At 39.3% G+C, this 18,707-nt stretch overlaps 2 protein-coding genes across 6 annotated transcripts in view; both read right to left on the bottom strand.

Moving 5' to 3' along the window:
- Window positions 1-814: 814 nt before the first annotated feature.
- On the bottom strand, window positions 815-7,904 carry HCCS (holocytochrome c synthase). The gene is made up of 7 exons (XM_080407499.1): window positions 7,789-7,904; window positions 7,178-7,325; window positions 6,290-6,438; window positions 5,527-5,675; window positions 4,289-4,408; window positions 3,400-3,486; window positions 815-3,142 (listed from the first exon to the last, which is right to left on the bottom strand). The coding sequence occupies exons 2-7, from the start codon at window positions 7,290-7,292 to the stop codon at window positions 2,944-2,946; spliced, it is 819 nt and encodes a 272-aa protein (XP_080263625.1). The 5' UTR covers window positions 7,293-7,325; window positions 7,789-7,904; the 3' UTR covers window positions 815-2,943.
- A 3,726-nt stretch (window positions 7,905-11,630) lies between these two features.
- Window positions 11,631-18,707, bottom strand: part of LOC308071695 (TLC domain-containing protein 4-B-like) — a 45,615-nt gene continuing 38,538 nt past the window's right edge. For all 5 annotated transcript variants that reach the window (XM_080407503.1, XM_080407502.1, XM_080407501.1 and 2 more), the window contains one exon: window positions 11,631-18,421. In XM_080407503.1, coding sequence (XP_080263629.1) covers window positions 18,106-18,421 — 316 coding nt within the window. In that variant the 3' untranslated portion in view covers window positions 11,631-18,105. The remainder of the gene's footprint in view (window positions 18,422-18,707) is intronic.

Raw genomic sequence — 18,707 nt, 5'->3', positions numbered from 1 at the left:
TTAGCGATCTAAATGCACAACTGATTTAAAAAGTGGCCCTGCTGTAGTTACAGTGTCCAGATTTTTCCCTTTTGCATGTACCCAAGGTTAGCCTGGTTTGAGATGCTGGGTTCTGAACTTCTGCTTCAGCCTGACTGGGATTGGGAACCTGGTGCTGCTGCAGAATTCCATGAAAGGGCCTGTCAGGATACTTCTTCACTTTTTCAAGCTTCATGAACTCTCCATACCTTTCTGTACTTACAAAGAAAGGATATAAATGTATTTATTTATGCATATACACTCACACATACACACACTACCTTTAATCGAGCCTAAACAATAGTTTTACAGTTAAAACATCTTCCTGAAGGGTGAAAGGCATCAATTTAAATCACTGTTTTTCAAGTTTATTTTAGACTTCTAATTTCTCTGACACATGTAATCTGAGAAATTGTGAACTGCTAGCATCATGCATAAAGTAACCCAAACCTAAAAGAGAAAACTGCATGTTTACTTAAGTTTTACTGCTTGTAGAAATGAATTAATTTCATTCATACTTCAAGGATTAAAGAAAAAAAAATCCTTGCATTCCCCTCCTAAGTTAGCTGGACTAAGAATGAATTTGTTGCTATATGCTCTTACTCTTGAGAGCTGTTGGTTTGCTTGGCAAACATTTGAATTTAGTCCTTGGGTTTTGGTTCTGTATTCACCTAAATAAATGAGTAACATCTATTCAAAGATATGATAAGTTGTAACAGACTATAATCTCATGACACATGCAAAAGCTCATCTTAATAATCTGTACAGGTAAAAATATGATCACCAAATACCACAATTAAGAAAAGTACATTTATTTGATTCTTCTTGTAGTTTGATGACAAAGTAGTATATTTCATTAACAGTAGCACAGAAAAGAACAGGTTTGAATCTATGTGAGATGGAACATAACGGAAGACGGTAAACGCATCAAGTAGCATGTGACACCTTTCACCAGATTTAGCAGCAATTACAATTTCCATAATGCACTCAACATCATGCTTCCAAAATCAATAAAGCAAACTCGTTCTTATGAAGCTTCTGAAGCGCTCCTTACACTGGCGTACCTTTTCCATCTCTAGTTGTGAAAAATGCAGAATCTACATGTATCAAGTTACCGAATGTATGTAACAAACAAACAAAAAATCCCACCCCAAAAAACAGTAAGCCTCAGTCTTCACTCTAGAACAGAGAGGAGCAGCTCTTTATCAGATATGCTTCATACAAGCTCACATTCTTCTCACATATCTCATATATACATGGCCTACTCAGATGGAGGGGGGTTTTGCCCCAAACTATTTTTCATTTTTATATATATATATATATATGTAAATACATATATGAATCACTAAAAAGGTGAAAAAGGAATGAGGAAAGTGGATAGGGGTAAGAGTGTAGTTTTCTCTTAGGATTCTGGACTTCTGGGTACTGAAACATTGAGGGGCTTTCCCCTCAGGAAAAAAGAAAAAGCTTCCAATGTCAGTTAAAAATCACAACTTTCAAGAAGTGAATGTACAGCTGGTTCCCCATTGAGGTTGTGAAGTGTCCTGAAGGAAGTTTCTCCCCCCATCTGAGAAACTACAACGTGATACTCTTACTCCTTCCATTCTCAAGTGTTTTGCAGGAAAAACTCCTTCTCAAAAGTAATACATATGCTGAAAGGGAGGAATAATTTAAATTTAGGGGTATGTGGCACCTGAGATTTACCAAGCCATGCAAATTTAAAGCTATTACAGTGGAAGACTTAAAAAAAGAAAAAAGTAAGTTTTCCCTTATTAAGCACAAACATTACTCAAATCTTTAATCCGCACACCATTAATGTGCATCACTCTTAGAAAGCACTCAAATCAACCTTATTTCTTGGTAATTTTGATACCCTTTTAGCCAAGTTATATAAACATCTGTAATAAGTCTCACTATAATTACTATGCAGAAACATGTATGACCGTGTAGTCATACACCGTTGTGCAATTCCATAATATATAAAAAACCCTCACTATGGTACAGTTGATGAAGTGAAGATGCAAAATACAGATGCACTGCATGACAGTTTCTTTAAATAAGGCTGAGTTCTGTCCTGAATGCATTACAGGACACACAATAAAGACATGAAAATACTAAAAGAATAGTTCTCTTACATCAGAAAACAAACCTTTTAAATTACTTGAATAAATAGCCATTAAATATCAATTTAATCTCCTTTTAGAAACGTTGTTTTAAAAGTCACTCACACTCATTTTGTTTCTAATAGATGCTCTTCTGTTCAAAGATAAATTGCAGATTAAGGCCCGAGTATATTTTCCTTTCCAACCTAATACACCTTTAAAAATATTCATACTATACTATACTTCCTTTAACAGAATAAACTTGACTGAAGTTTTCTGAGGAAGTATGTATTTGAACAGGTAAAGTGCCCATTTGAAAACAATTACATGGCTTTACATAGTTATTAAAACATGCAATTTGAAACAGTCCAGATCTTCTACTCTTTATTCACCATCTAAGTATCCAAATACTCTTTTATTTGTATATGAAATTGTTTATGAAATTTCCAGTTTTCACTCTTTAAGTAATACTCAAAGCTCCAGTCAGAATCAGAAACCTAATGTATTTGATGCAGCACTGGAGTCATGAAATGTAAAGGAAAGTTTATGCAGAATCTGCAACTAAGTAAGAAAATATTTCCCAGCTCTTAAGAAAATTAAGATACATGTTTTTGCTGCTTTAATTTTATTATTTCAAAACACCATAATGCATCAGTGTACTTAACAATGGATTTCCCCATTCTCCCTTCCCATCCCCAAAGAATAGTGGTGATGATGAAAATAATGACAGTTGCAGTGAACTTCTGTTTCAAGTCCCGGTATTAACTTATCCTTTGTCTAGGAGGAAAGTGGTTTACTTCTCGACTACACACCACAGGAGTAGTTAGGAAGTCCACCGCCACCAAGCTACCTTCATTCTGTCCCATACAGCTGAGAGAGAGTCAAATGCAGGGCGAACATCCAGGACAGTGAACTGGTAGTTCTTATCTACTGCTCCACCATCATAGTAATCAATAACATATCGCACTTCTTTCCCACATCGGTCAACAATCCAGTCATGTCTGTCGAAGGGAAGTTCATATCTGGAAAGGCAGGTAACAGACCACACACATATTTTAATGGTTATTAGGAACCTGGGAGAGGGAGTGGAAGTCCTATTTAAGATTTATTTATCCAGGTACTGACATAAGATCCCCACTACTACTTCTGTCTTCTGGTAATTTTAACTTGGTAATTTTAACAGTTCTGAGACATCTTAAAATTAACTCTACGCCATGTTTTCAGACACATGCCCCTACCCTCCCACCTCACTGGAAGGCCTTCTCTCCTGCCAACATACCCCATCCATGAACGTATTCTGGCTCTTGGTGAATACTCCTTTGCTTTGCCTCCAAACCGCATCAGTGATGGTCCACAGGGACATTCCCTGTGCACACAGTTAAAAAAGGAAACAGGTTTTAGCTTTTAAGTGTTTTATCCACTATGGTAATTCAGTTTAGTAACAGAAAAAACAAATATTAGAAAGAGCAACAGTAAAAAAATAATTACAAGTGATCTAAACCAGCTTCCAGAATTATTTTTTTTTTTTAAGGTTTGAAAAGTCCCCCAGTTTCTGACAGCACTTACTGCTGGTATGGTAAAAGTAGCTTTGTTACGCTCCACATCACTTTGTAACTTCTCAACAGAGCAGTTCTCAGCAAATCTAATCCATAGACTTAACAGTTTAGAGAACAGAAAACTGCAATCCGAACTACTGTGTAACAAAGGTCATGGAATTTCAGAGAAAAATTTCTATGTGCAAAATACTTAACTAGTCTGTCTCTTCTAGGAGCACAGACTATACTGACCTAAAAAGTGAGTTTGTTTTACACCTGTCACTTTTAATCTAAGTTTACATCTCATATATTTTTCATAACATGAAGATTTCAATTAAATAACTCCCAAATAGATACGGTAAGAAGCTAATTTCTCCAAATTCACATTATACACACACCCCCCACCAAAACGTTCATGAGTTTTAACAATTTAAAAATTATTCAGTTCTAGTTAAGCTCTTCTGGATAATCTTCTTCCATATTAATGAAAATGCAGGCTCTTACAAGACAAAAATTTTTGAGGTGTATCAGCACCAGAATATTTCTGAAGAGTGAAGAGACATTCTACTTTCAAAGAATTACAAAAGCAAGAGCTAAACCAAAGGATTTGCTTTTCATTTCATGTGTACATACCCAGCATGAAGAGCTTCCCACTTCAAAATCTCCTTCCAAGCTTGCTCGTTATTTTGATTGTGAATCTTAATAATGTTGGTCATGTCTTCACTTGTTATGTCATCATCTTTCCACCTCCACCTAAAAAAATAAGAATTTGAAAACGGTTTACAAGCATTACAGCATAACTACTCCACCTTCCTCCATTTATCTGATGGGCTTTTGAATCAAGAGATTTAAGGTTTTATGCAGAGACACAAAACAAGTATAGAAACTTCTGGCTCATCAGCTTAAGCATCTTGAGAACCACTTCATTTTCTGTGTAAAAGTGTAGTTATCAAAGTTATCATCATAGAGATCCACAAATTCTAGACAGCTAAATTAAGAGCTTAACTTGATCAGAAAGTTATCAGTGCGCAAACATCAGCACATCCATGGTACTCGTAAAAATGCTTAGGAAAAATCCCACTTGCATTCCTAAATGCACAGAACTCCTGTATTCAATACATTCTGCATATACTTAAAGTGCCTTTCATCTCTCTGACCCTGTGCTATGACATGCTTCCTTTTCAACAGACATGCCACTGAGCACATTTAGGTGTTTACAGGATCAAAACTTGTGTGTTCAATATAGACTGCTTATGACATAACGTCTTAAAAATACTGATGTGTAAACAAAGAAATTAATATTTTAATAGTAACCGCCTTTACAGTTGATCTGTTTGAGAATGACAAAAAAACCATTACAAAAGGATGAGGAACCAGCAGCACAGAAGGTTTTTTAGGCCACAGGAAACATTTAACATTCACTTAGATCTTGCCTACACTGATTTTTTGTGAAGATTAAAAACATCTACTTGTCAAACAATTTTCACATTTTTAGCAATTCTGTAAAGTCAAGTTAGTTGTTCTCACAATCACAGAGCTTTTGCTGTCAGTTTATAGGAACAGCACGAAGCCAACCGAGTTTGAAAGCCGGCAATCATGCAGTTTGTTTATAGCTATGCACTGACTTTTAATAAAATTTTCTGAGCTAGTGACAGTTGTCTGACATTCCCTACCATCTTGCTGATCACTAGAGGAGACATGGGCCTTTGAGACCAGCTCACCCTTTAAAACAAAGCTGTTGATATAAAAATTGTAATTTTAAAACCAGCTAGTTATAAACTCTTAAATAATAACGATGAATAATAACTAATTGTATTACTTCATGGATTTCAGATTCATAGACTCCATCCGATAATTCACAGTGTATTTACCCTTTTCTCAACATAGCATTCCAGAACATTTGCTCTGAAGGGTAGACCCATTTCTTGTCAGAATATGCTCTAGGAATGGAAGATTCTTCTCTAACAGTTGACAATGGAAATGGTTGATCTGGAGATGGCTGCTGATTAGGAGGTGGCATCTAGAAAACAAGGAGAATCAACAACAAACCAGAGCATGACTTTTTTTTTTTTTTTACATTACAGTGTTTGAGAAAATTTAAAAGTGTAAAAAAAATTCAGTCAGCTGCTACAAAGAGCAAGAAGTTCAGCCTTTACTTAAGTCCACCAAAATTATCTTTCTCTTTTGCAGCAGAACTCTTTGCACAAGTCACCTAAAGACTAAAGGAACCCTTCTGCCTAAACTTTTTAAAAGAGCAGTGCTTCTTGTAAACCAAAGTAAATCTTGGAGAGGCCTCAGTCAGAACTTACCCATACTGCTATTACACAGAACCTAAAACCCACTATTGTAGCATAAAAACCATGCGTGTAATTAACAAATAGAAACAGGCAGCAAAAGATATTTACAAACTGGAAAACCACCTTTTATCAAAAAGGTGCAGATCTGAAGGAAATGGTTAAATAAAGTGTAACTTGTTTTTATAAAAATATTTGCACATACAACGAGAAAAAGCAGTATTCAAAATAGTTATTTGCCAGAGTTCCCACCTGAGACATTTACCACTACGTACATTTTGAGGATAGCGTTTCAGAAGAAACAAGACTTTAGAAAACATCTGAAATAAGCAAAAGTTACCATATTGCTAGGATCTATGTCATCTTTCATTTCAGATGCACCAGACTTCACCGGACACGCCACAAATTCATACGCTCTTTCTTGATGTGCAGGAACATCGTCTGTGTTCTCAGTTCTATGATCAGAAGTCTTCATGTGCATTGGACAACCTGAAATACAGGAAAAAATAGCATCTATTTTGCCACAAAATGAAAACTCTTAAGATATGACAGGAAATGGAAAACAGTACATTCAATACTCATGTAAATACAAACTGAATTTTGCTGCTTCTTCCAAGCTTTACAAGTTTTGACTGTTACGTTGCCTGCATTTCAGGACCCAGCACCCTGGTAAGAACTAAGTTTCCTGCATAGTCATTGAATGCTCATTCCCCACCCCATGCTGGCCCCTATACCAAACTGTTTGCACTTAACATTTCCACAGCAATGTTAATCCAACACATGTTGATTGCGTCAGTGGAAATGCTGATGTCCTCTCTCTCCAGACATTCATTTTAGCCCACCCTTCTGTTGTCCTTTTCTAGATGCATGTTCTCTAGCGACAACCACCTGCTCCCAGCTACCACCTTCACAGGGGCTCCTGCAGCTCCCTGACCCTTTGTGGATGGACGACTGGATGGGAACAGACCTGCAGGGCCCCTGTGAAACATGACAATCGGGAGTGACCCACAGGTCCTACTGCAAGCACCAAGTGCCTCTGCTGACAAAGCAGCTTGTACGCTGTTCTGGAGAACAACTGACTCCTTTCCGTGAACAATCACTTGAGAGATATTTTTGCTAAAAGAAAACCTCAAGTTTTTATTTGTAGGTCACTTTCTTTTTCCCCCCCAAATATTTTTTTGTTTTCCACATAAAGAGTTTATTTCACTTAAGTTTCAAGAATAATTACCGCTCATTTTTTCCTGGTGCATTGGACACTCCGACGGTGGAGATGCCACCTGACGGTGCTGGGGCGCACTCAGCGGTTGGCCCGCAGCAGCCGGAGCGGAGGCCGACAAACCCATGGCTTCTGCACGGCCGCCCGTTCTACGCCGGTTCTAATTATAAAACCAAAAATACATTTAAAAAACAAACAAACAAACATCAAATAATACAAAACTACGCTGGTTATTTATTAAGGTGAACGCGAGTACAGGTTAGGTTGCTACATCACAACTTAGAAAATTAAATTAAAAAAAAAAAAAAAAAAAAGTCTTTGTAATAAACATCCAGCCTAAATGAGAGGCCGCGGCGGCCGCCAGGGCAAACAGCGAACGGGCCGGCGTGGGCCAGGGGGCGCCGGGCCCGGGACACCGACACCGGCACCTGCCCGCCGCCCGCCCCCTGCCCCCCGCCAGGCCCGCCGCACCGGCACCGCCGCACCGCTACACACGCCGTGACCGACCCGGCGGCCGCGGGCAAGGTCAGGCCCGCCCCCCGAGCCCAGCCGGCCGGCCCGGTGGCCTGCGACCTCCCGCCGCGCCCGCCTCCCGCCGCCGCCCCGCGGCCGCCGCCCCTCACCTCACCTCAGCCCAGCCCGGCCCGCGCCTCCGCCGCCGGCCCCCAGCGCGGCCCCGCGCGCAGCACGCCGCCACGCGACCCCTCGCGAGACAGCCGCGCCGCCCGCCCGCTCCGCGCATGCGCCCGCCGCCGGCAGGGGCGGGGACAGGGCTGCGGCGGCACGAGCCCGCCGGGCGCGCGGGGGCTGGGGGCGGGGCGGCGTTGAGCGGGCCCGGCGGCGGAGGCGGCTGGCAGCGCGCTCCCGGGGCACGGCCGCAGGCACCTCAGGAGCCGAGGCCGCGGGGCCGCGCGCACGCAGGTGGCTCCGAGCCGGCGGGGCGCGGTGGCGGCCCCCGTGCGGCTGGGTCACCGCTTGTCCTCACGTTGCGTCGTTGGCGGACCATCATCCCTCGCAACTGCAAAATGGTTTTTTGGAGCATATTAGAAGCAGTGCACGCGCCAGCAGCGCACGGGGAAGGTGCACCCCTTCGAGTCTTTAAGCCTGCAGAGATACTGTGGGTCCTTAAGGTGCGCTTTAAACATCAGCTCGTCAAGCCAAGTACCACAGCGCTGCAGGACGCACTGAGAACGTTGCCTCGCCGCAGTGCCAGGAGATGCAGTCTAGCTGTACGTGTGCAGTGCTGCGCTAACGCTGCAGCATAGTGGTGCACAACGTGGGGCTCGTTTTGCACCAGAGCAACTCCTGCTCCTGCCCCGTCCCTTTCTGAGCAACAGATGTAAGAGGGAGCACTAATCCTGCACGACTACTTCAATGCTCATCCCACAACCTGGAGTCTCAATAGGCTGTCAAGCACAAAAAGCAGGTGGGGAGACACAAAACAAACATTCTTTATAAATGTGTAACAATCAGAACTGATCAAAAAACATTTTTTTTGAAACATCCTATTTCACTGGGGCAATTAGAAATAAAGTATGGAGGCATTTAAGCTTCAAGTGGCCCAGTTATTACATTAACTGGGGATGAAAAAAACCCAAATTCAAGTCTGGAAGAGGAGCCTCCTATGCTCTCTGTTTGTATTTTGGTGTAAAGAAAGAAATGAGTGATTATCGCCCATTTCTCTTGAAAAAGATCAGGAAGATGAATAAAGACAAATGCTAAATCACACTAAGGCAGTTCTAACAAGTGCTACTTCAAATGATATAGCTACCTGAATTAATAAACTTCTTTTATACATTCCTCTCAAGAATACTTCAAAAAACATGTTCACATACCGTCTTTCAAAATTGGGTATTTCTTATTAACAAGGACGTGGCCATTTGGTGCAAACATGGAATAAAAAAAAAATAATGCAATATAAAATACCCATCCTTTCACTCATTTCTGCCCTTTTTATAGTCTTCGTTATGCAAAAGGAAATTGTTTGCATGCAGGAATTATTAGCACAGCATACAGAGAACTTGAGTGAGGAAAGTGGCACCACGTGAGTAACTGAGTATCATACACCTTAGAGAACAACACTATTGCCTCCATCGTTGCCCAAGTGTTAGGCATATTTGGCTTTGCTGAAAACTCTTAAGACTCTTTGCAGTAACAGCTGTGTAAAAGCAGCACTAAACAAGATAAACCATTTCAGTTTTCACTTGCTGCACTTGACAACACAGTTTAATAAAAAGAGCCTCCTGCAGACCAACTGACACCTCTGCTTCCAAATATTTCAAGACAGTGGCAGAACGACTCTTAAGGTAAAAACGCATTTTTCTCTCTCTGATGTTCTCAAACACGGAATTGGTTCTACACCCTCCTCTCAAAGGACATGATGTTGTTGATGTCAATATGCTGCCCCCCTGCTTCCCACCATCACACTCCACCAGAAGCAACAACTGCACTACTTATTGTCATTGTATAGACAATAGTTTTCACCCTTTATAAGACAAGTCAAGTAGCAAATACTTTCTCCTCAAGGTAAAGCATTACAAAGAACCCGAAGATCACAATCCCAATGAAGCACACAATCTACCTTTAAGTGTACTGCACTGCGAAGTCCAGAAAAGCAAAGCAAAATAAGAAGATACAACAGTAGTCCACCATCTAAAAAGTGACAGATACGCACTGTGAAGACTAAATAAAAAATAAGTTTTAAAACCCTAATGCAGAATTATCACACCAATAAAAGTACAGAAAACATTTTTCAGCAAGAAGAGAGCAATAAAATTAAATTTGGGAGAAAACAAAGAGCAACTTTGCACCAGAACGTGACAAAGAAGTGGCTATACAAAATACTTTCTATATCCTACATCTTGGGGCGAGGCATGTTTCCCACACTTTAAGCAAGATTTGTTGGATTTGTCAGGTTAAGAATGGCTCACTGAAAGGCAGCCCTTGTTCCCAGCCATACTTAGCCCTTCCTTTCCACCATTCAGTGCTGCAAGCTGCCCCGTGCCAATCGAAAGTCTCCCACCAAGCCCCCATTGTCCTTCCTCAAGCGGCTGGAAATCTGACCTATATAGCATCTGACCCCAAATAACATTGCCAGACATTCTGTCACTTCCAAAGAGACCGACTAGTTAATAAGTAGTTTTCTACACTAACAGTGTAAAATTAGTATCCTAAGAATATAATTTACAAGTGGAACTAAATACCCCTTAAAAGACGAGATGATAAAAGTAAAACCCACTGGAATGCTTTGCGTTTTCTTCTAGTAATTTAACCATTGCATGATACAAAAGAAAACTCAAAGAACCACAAGCAGTTCCTGTGCTTGGAAACCAGTGGTTAAGAAACTGCAGCAACCTCCTCTAAGGATGCTCGCTCCCTACGCATATATTCACTGCACATACAGAATCTAGGAATTGCCATATTAAGGAACTTAATTGCCCACCTTAGCATTCAGAAAGGGACGGTGTAGTGCATCACATCTGGAATACGCTGGCAGCATGTGCTGGGCCTGGCCGAGCCCCCAGCAGCCCTGCAGTGCTGTGCTCGCACCAGTGCCCGGTGGCGGTGACAGCCCACTGGGGTTCGGGTGCTGCTGAGCGGGGCTCCCGCAGCATCACGGCTTCTCCAACCACCCACCCCAGGCTGGGGGGGACAGGTCTTGGCAGGGGACGCAGCCAGGGCAGCTGACCCAAAGTGACCAAAGGGATACTCTGTACCGTATGACATCTGCTCAGATATAAAAGCGAAGAGCGAGGAGGAGGAAGGCAGGGCATTCGTTATTTACGGCATTTGTCTTCCAGAGCAACCGCTATGCGTACTGAAGCCCTGCTTCCCGGGAAGTGGCCAAACATCACCTGATGATGGGAAGCAGAGAGTAACATCTTTTGTTTTCCTTTGCTTCCATGTGTGCAACATTTGTTGTTGTTTCACTAAACTGCCTTTATCTTAACTTAAAAGGTTTTTTCGTCTTAAGTTTTCTCACCGCACCATTCTGCTGAGGAGGGGAGTGACAGAGCGGCTTGGTGGGCACCTGCCATCCAGCCAAGGTCAACCAGCCACGTAAAAGTAGCTCTTTATCCCTAGAGCCTTCAGACAACTGTCCAGCTTATGTCCTGAAACATGTGACATTACAACACAGTGCAACATAATCATACCATCCAATGCAAGCTTTTTCTCTATACACAACAAAACTCAGTGTAAGTTACATTCCTGGCCCCAGTGATGTCCTACATAGAATTTCAGGCTTTAGAAGTCCAGCCACCTGAACAACAGTGTGGCTCAGAACCCATACTCCCTCCTTTTTCTTTTTTTTTAAAAAAAAGATATGGAACAGAACTTCAAGATACCGTATAAGCCAGCTGTTTCTGAACTGAACCCAAAGAAAACTGTTCCTTCATGATGCATTCATTATGTGTACATAAGCTAATACCATATTAAAAAAGAAAAAATTCACAAAGTAAGAAACTGTGTTCCTTTTCTTTATTATGAAGTACTGATACCTTGCATACAACATGCAATTTATTGCTTATTGACATTATTGCATATATCAAAGGGGAAAAAAAATCAGCCAGTATCATTTTATGCAAGCTCCTAAACTGTTCAAACAAAATACAGAAATGCTTCACAATACCACTGAAATGCAAACAAATAACTCAGAATTTTTTTATAATAAAAAGTAAGTTTAAACTTATAATATTTAATCATTTGCTTTACCATAACCGATTACTTTTTATCACTGATCTGCAGAATTGTTATATTGCATTTTTAAGTTTTTGTGCCGTGATAAGGATTGCTACTACAATCAGGCCACATTATAATTTGAACTTAATAATGTGATCCTGACATTTTGTGACAGCATTAGTATTTACTGCAAACCAGATTGTCAACATGACCCAGAAATCAGTCTAGCAGAATTTACAGTTTTCAGCCTTGCTCTGCACATAAGTTAGATACATTTATAAAGTTTCTTCTTAGACAGAAGATTATATAAACATTTTTGAATTACAGGCTCCATTACTTATGCCTAACTTGTAACTCATTTGTTCCCAACAGATTTTGTGATTTGGTTTTATATCAAGTTAGCTGTGCTTACGTGTTAAATTATTCTACATATATATAGGTACCTGTCAATATTAAAGAAAACACTGTTTGGTATATGCATGCTAGAACCAAATCCAGGATATTTGGAGGTGTGCAAATGAAGTGTGCAAATTACATAGCCGAGCTCATGATTAGCCCTTTTCCTCCTTTTCCCCCATCGTGGGTTATTTTGTGAAACTTGAACAGGGTTACAATAAACAAAATATCCAAAATATCCTGCATTCAAAATGTTATGTATTACAGCTTAGTATTAATATTTAAATGTTGCTTTCAAATGTAGCAGATTTTTAAATACCAAAATCTAAAAAACTTACATGCAACATCTTCCACTTGGGTGCAGATTCTTATATACTTAAACATTTATAGGCTCATAAAAGCATGTCCTGTCCACAAGACAAGTACAATGTTTGACATCCCACGCATAGATTAAAAATAAAGATACACTACAGTATATTATATTTGCTTTTGTATTTTCAATTTCAGTAAGTGGGAAGTTATAAATAGCACACTGAATCATTATATGGTTGATACCAAGTCATGCTGAACTCTTCATAATTCACTCTTTTAAAGACGTTTCCTTTACCTTACAACTAGATTTAAAAAATTTATGTACGTGGTTATAATCAGATGCCCTCTCAAGTGCAGGACATCACACAATGAAACTGATCTCGGAAGAAATTTTGCCAAATATTTCTTATACCAAACAATACAATTTATTCTTCATAGCTACCTTCTATTCTTTACTGAGCTATAAAGTGCTTGGTTATTATAAATAGAGCAAGAATGTCAAAGGAGGTAGCTAGTAGAGATTTATAACACGTAAGAAACCTTATCAAGTGTTAGTCACCTAAAAGTATGATCTGATGCTTAATTCCAGATCTCTAAACATCCCAAGATCCCACATATCTTTCACCTTCTCTACCATAAAAAGAACTTGAAAGTTGTGTTCGGGAAATCCTCAGACCTTGGCCTGTCCAACAAAGAGATTTTACCTGGGTTTGGATGAATGTTAAAGTTCATGAATACTGATCATAATTTCCATTTGACTGCTGTCAGGATCTCAGCAATGAAGTACTGTTCTTTTTCCAGCTGTCAGATATATTCCACAGATAGAGAAAACCCACCAGGAACAAATCCTTCCCTGTAGCCAGACAATGAGGTTGTACAGTAGGCTATTAAAAATATGCAAGAAGGTTCTCCATACATTTCAAAGTCATAGAATGGTTTGGGTTGGAAGGGACCTTAAAGATTGTCTAGTTCCAGCCCCCCTGCCACAGGCAGGGACACCTTCCACTAGACCAGGTTGCTCAAAGCCCATCCAGCCTGGCCTGGAACACTTCCAGGCAGTTTTTAGTCTGAAAATTCTAGTCCCTTTCTATTTGCTTTATTGACAGCCAACACTGCACCAGATCCTAAGCTGGAGTAATTATCAAGCAGCCCTTTATTTTCCTCTGAATGGTTCAGCAGAAGCATCACAAAACAATTTTACAAATTTCTCTATTTATGGAAAGCTTGTATGTCCATGTACCTAAAACACACAAGTCCAAGAGAAAAAGTCCTCTTCATACAGCAAACAACAACTGATAACCCACACACAGTTTGAAAATTTTAAATAGATTAGTTTTCCACTGTGAACAGATATAGAAATACCTAAACATTTCTGCTATGTATCAGTCTGCTGTTGTCTCAACCAGAGCAGTAGGAAGACATCTGGATCTTTGTTCTTGTGTTCTCAAAGTCTCCTCCACCTCTCCTCCACCTGATTGAATGCATTTGCTCATTTGTGTAAGCTTTTACTCATAGGTTAACGTTAGTTCTGCAGTATGAGTAATCTTCTGTAATTTTCTAAGTAAAGATGGAAGTAATTCTCTTCCAGACACTGATTAATTTAAGAAATTTTAATACAAAATTTGGCATTGTTAAGAACTGGTATATAAAATCAGCTCTGCTCATTTTCCTGTGCATAGGATATTTTTCATTATTCAATAGATTCTATGTTTTAAGCAATTAAGTTATTAAATTGAGCTCACTCAAGATAGCATGTATTTATAGAGGTAGAGTAGGCTTCAGAGATGTCATTCTTACCACTGAAGAATGCACACAGATAACCCATAAAGCATCTCTGTAGCGTAAGGCGCTCTCGACTTCACTGAAATCCACCGATACACTCACTGAGAAAATGAGTATTTGAAATACATTTCTTTTCTGCAAGTACCGTATCCACAAATCAATTATAAAAGCAAAACCTGACATGCCATTCCCCTGTAGTAGTTCTGAAAGTGGTATTTACTCATCTTTTGATGAAGAAGTTAAGCCATAAAAAAAAGGAAACTTGCATTCCTACATACAGCCTTATCAATACAAACAGACTCTCCCATGATCATCGTGCTAATTTTATGTCACCTGGTACTGAAGCATGTAGAAGAAAAGAAAACTAAGATATCTGAGCAATTTTAACAGGATTAACTCCTTCCAATTGATATGTCCATGCCAAAGACACCCGGTGACACACCAAGAGTCTGCTTTTACACTAGACAATGCATCTGTTAAAAATAGAAGCTTTAAGCCACTAATAAGAGAATATTACATTCTACAGGTAGCATTTATTACAATGCTACTTATCATGCATTTACTTTTTTGCATAAAAAAGCAAAGACACAAGCTTGCAACATTAAATTTCATCAATGTTTCACCACAGTTTTAAAATAATAAAGTGCAATTGAAGAACAGGTGCTGCAGTTATCTAATTTGCTGTATTATAAGCCTTTAATGCCAGGTAAGAAGTGCCCTACACTAATGTATTCAGTACATTACAACTTTGCAGCCTGTTTACTACACTTCTTGCTGAATACACAAGTGTTAATGATTTTATTTTTTTTTTCATCAGGAAATTGTCTTCTGATACATAGTAAATACGTAACATAACTGCAATATATTAAAAAAAAATTAGAAAATTTAAACCTAATGCATTGCAAAACATTGTTTTTATTACACCAATTTTGTATAGCACTCCAAAATCTTACACGTTTTAAAATAATCGTCACACTGCCCTTTCATTCTGGATTGTTGCCTTGTTCCCTGAAGTGTATAGTGCAGGGTTTTGGGTAGGGTTTTTTTTGTTGTTGTTTTTAATGTAGTTTTAACATAATTTTATTATATCTTGACCTACTTCCCCCCCCCATCACATACAAGTCTATGTGGAAGTGAAAGAAATGGACCATTTTAATTAATGTTCTCCATTGAAAATAAAAGATTTTAAATCCTGAAGTTAAAGATTAATGCTAAGAAGGGATGAATTTCAAAAAAATTTGTGAGTTATCCCTTTAAGAGTTGCTCCCAATCAACTTTTTTCCTCCTACTTCCTGAACAACAAAAGCAGATTTCTACTTTCAAACATATTCTCCAAAGTGTTTGAATTTACTCGATTTAAAATTAATTTTGGAAATGAACGAGCTATTACAAAATGGTTCCCTGATCTAGTGACTTAAAAAGCAGAGGAAAAAGCATTTAATGCACACCTTTAAGTCATAGAGGTGACAGAACACAGAACCTTCATACGTAGCATAGCTTTTGCATTAGATACACTGAAATCACTATTTTAAAAGATACCACATTCTGCAAATTAGTGTAAAAGGGAGACTCTTTCTTTCAGCAAAGCAGGTCACAGGATCAGCTCTCGGGCTATGGATTTACTGGTACCCAATAAGGTACCGCCGCTCGCTCACATCACACCGCTGAGCAGATTGCCAGCTTTCCCAAGGCATAAACAGATCTTTTGTCTGTAGGCTTGTGAGGTATTAGTAAGCACAGAACCCAAAAAACACAAGTATTAACAATCCTTGATCTCCCTTAACAAGGCAGGATTGGGAAACGGTTTTGGAAAAAAGCCTGCCCAGCTAAACAGTAGAACTAGGCTTATAAAAGTGCATATCACGCTAGCCCAAACAATGCTCCCTGGCATCATTTTAATTGGGGAACTACACTCATCACAGCTGCCCTGGTTATAAGGCATTTCTGCCTGAGCAGTCCTCTTGGGGTCTTACAGACACCAGAGTCCAGGAAAACAGGAACACTCTATCCCTCACCTGAGAGCACGGTACTGGGATGCTCACACCTCCAACCACAGCGGGGAGAGCTCATGTCACCCCGTGTCCCGGTTTCAGCAGCTACATGGGGCTTAGTCACCGGCCAGGGTTAAACCACGACATCCAGCTTTGTTAGAGGAAACAGGGCAAGAGCAAAACTAATCAGCCTACACAGGGTAAATATTTTACCTTTCCGTTAAAAAATAAATTGCTTAAAGAGCCTGCTACAATCATTGGGATGTGCACTAAAGTACTGAGCCAAAATGGACACTTTCAGCACACCTTACCAGAAGGTATAACAGATAAGAAGTAACATTAAAAAAACACCAAACAAACCACACAAACCCCCCAAACCACCAAAACAACAAAACCCACACCAAGAAAAAGAACAGAAATTAATCAGTCCCAATTCAGATGTGGTTTAAAGTAAGCAAAACAAAACCAAACTACACGCAAATACCGCCTTCAAAATCATTCAGAAATAAAAAACAGGATTTCCTCAAATTGTATTATAAATTAGATTCAAGACTACTCCTAGGTGGTAAGATCACTTCCTGATAACCTCCAAAGCTTGAAGTTTGCAGAAGAAGGAACAGAGTACCTACTGACAAATAACATGGTTTAAAAAACATAAAACATGTCGTCTACAAAGTGAACTGTCATTATTCTATGGAATTACCGTACAGCTTTACAGAAGTTTGGCACAGTTAATTAGAGAATGTTTTCAGCCAACAACTCAGATTTCTGATGCGATTAACAAGGAAAGTGTGACAAAAAAAAAAATGAACACTTCACATCAAATGGGTCACTTCTGTCACAAAAGAAAAAAAAAGTATTACCAAACATATCACATATACAGAAGAATTATCTCCTTACAATTCAACTTCATATCCAAATAGCCAATGGTTAAAAATACTCCAAGGAGAGTTGCAGCACTTCTCAAAGGTAGTAGCAGCAAAAGAAAAAGCACTCCAGTAAGAATTATGCGGTTTCCACACATCATTTACCATATTAACTTATGCAAAAATTTCCATGGGCAACATAGATGTACTATTGCATGTAACCTAACACAGCAAAAGTGAATCCTTCCCATCAAAATCAGAGAATCTTCACAATTTTTAAAATATTCTGTAGTCTTATAATACAGCATTTTAGATAAAATTATTTCATAAATCTCCCCAATTGGTTTGCATTCACGTAAGGCAGAACAAAAAGCAGTAAAAGACTTCACAGAATCAAAGCTACAATTTTAGCTTTTCTTGCAAAAAATTAAAAAGTTGTCAAGAATGAAATCTTGATTGTTATTCCTAGAAGAAAACATAGAAACGTGCCAGGAAAATTGCACTGTATCTGGGGTTTGGGGATTTTTTTTTTGTTTTCTAAAAAAAAAGAGAGATGTCAGTATTCACGGGATTTACAAAAGACATTAATCTGAGAAACCTGAGTGAAACACTTTGAACACACTGGTGGACAAGCAAGTAACCAGTCTGCTCTTTTCTAATTTCAGTAGCTTGTAACTGCTTAGAACAGACACGTGGAACTCATTTGTGTGAGCTTTTGCTTTTACTCCTCACTGGACAGGATCCGTAAAGCATGGCCCTGTGTGTGCAGGCAGTGTGGCTAGGGAAAGAGTAAGGTCAGTACAGAGGTAATACCTTGTTTCCTTAAAAGGAGCATTCCATGGCAGAAATGTGCACTGTTTCAGTGAACCCAAATTATTTTCATAGCAGAAACTTCATTTTATGCATATGATTTCTAGTCATATTTTCCATTTCTATGAGTTTTGGCTTCCTCCTGTCCAATAAGACAAATGACTTTGTAGCATCCTTTTGCAATTTTGACCATCCACATCACGTTCATAACATCCAAGACAACACTTGAGATAATCCAGGCGCTCTGGGCTGCAAATCCTAATCTCTGGAAAGCCTCTGTTCCAAATGAAGAAAGTACATGGCTGTAATATATAGGCATGACGGCAATCCTCACCACGAAGAACACAACTGTCATCAGCACACCATTGACGATGTTGGCCTTTGAAGATTTGGGATATCCCAGTACTTCAAAAAACCACCTGCAAAAGAATTGTTCACAGATACCAGGCAGACTTGAAGCCATGTCATTAAAAAAGGATTTTATTTCATGGTTTTTCTAATTAATGATTTACTTTATTAATTGCTTCTACCCTTATCATTTCTAAATAACTGCACTGTGTCTTGGCTTAGTTACAAATTCCTCTGCTTGGCTGCATTTTATTTTCCCCGCTTAAGCAGTGTGTGATATCCAGTACATTGCAGAACAATGCGTAGAAAATCTTGCTTTGAATTGTAAACCAATTGACAGCCAGTGTGCATTTCAGT

The sequence above is a fragment of the Falco punctatus genome, assembly GCF_963210335.1.
Source record: "Falco punctatus genome assembly, chromosome: 11".
Classification (NCBI taxonomy): domain Eukaryota; kingdom Metazoa; phylum Chordata; class Aves; order Falconiformes; family Falconidae; genus Falco; species Falco punctatus.
The sequence above is the reverse complement of the archived record's forward strand: the minus strand, read 5'-3'. Positions and strand labels throughout refer to the sequence as shown.

Coding starts and splice junctions, on each gene's coding strand:
- HCCS (XM_080407499.1), bottom strand. CDS start 7,292: ATGGGTTTGTCGGCCTCCGCTCCGGCTGCTGCGGGCCAACCGCTGAGT. Junction 5,676..6,289: donor ACATAGATCCTAGCAATATG/GTAACTTTTGCT, acceptor CTTGTTTTCTAG/ATGCCACCTCCTAATCAGCA. Junction 3,143..3,399: donor AGAATACGTTCATGGATGGG/GTATGTTGGCAG, acceptor CTGCCTTTCCAG/ATATGAACTTCCCTTCGACA.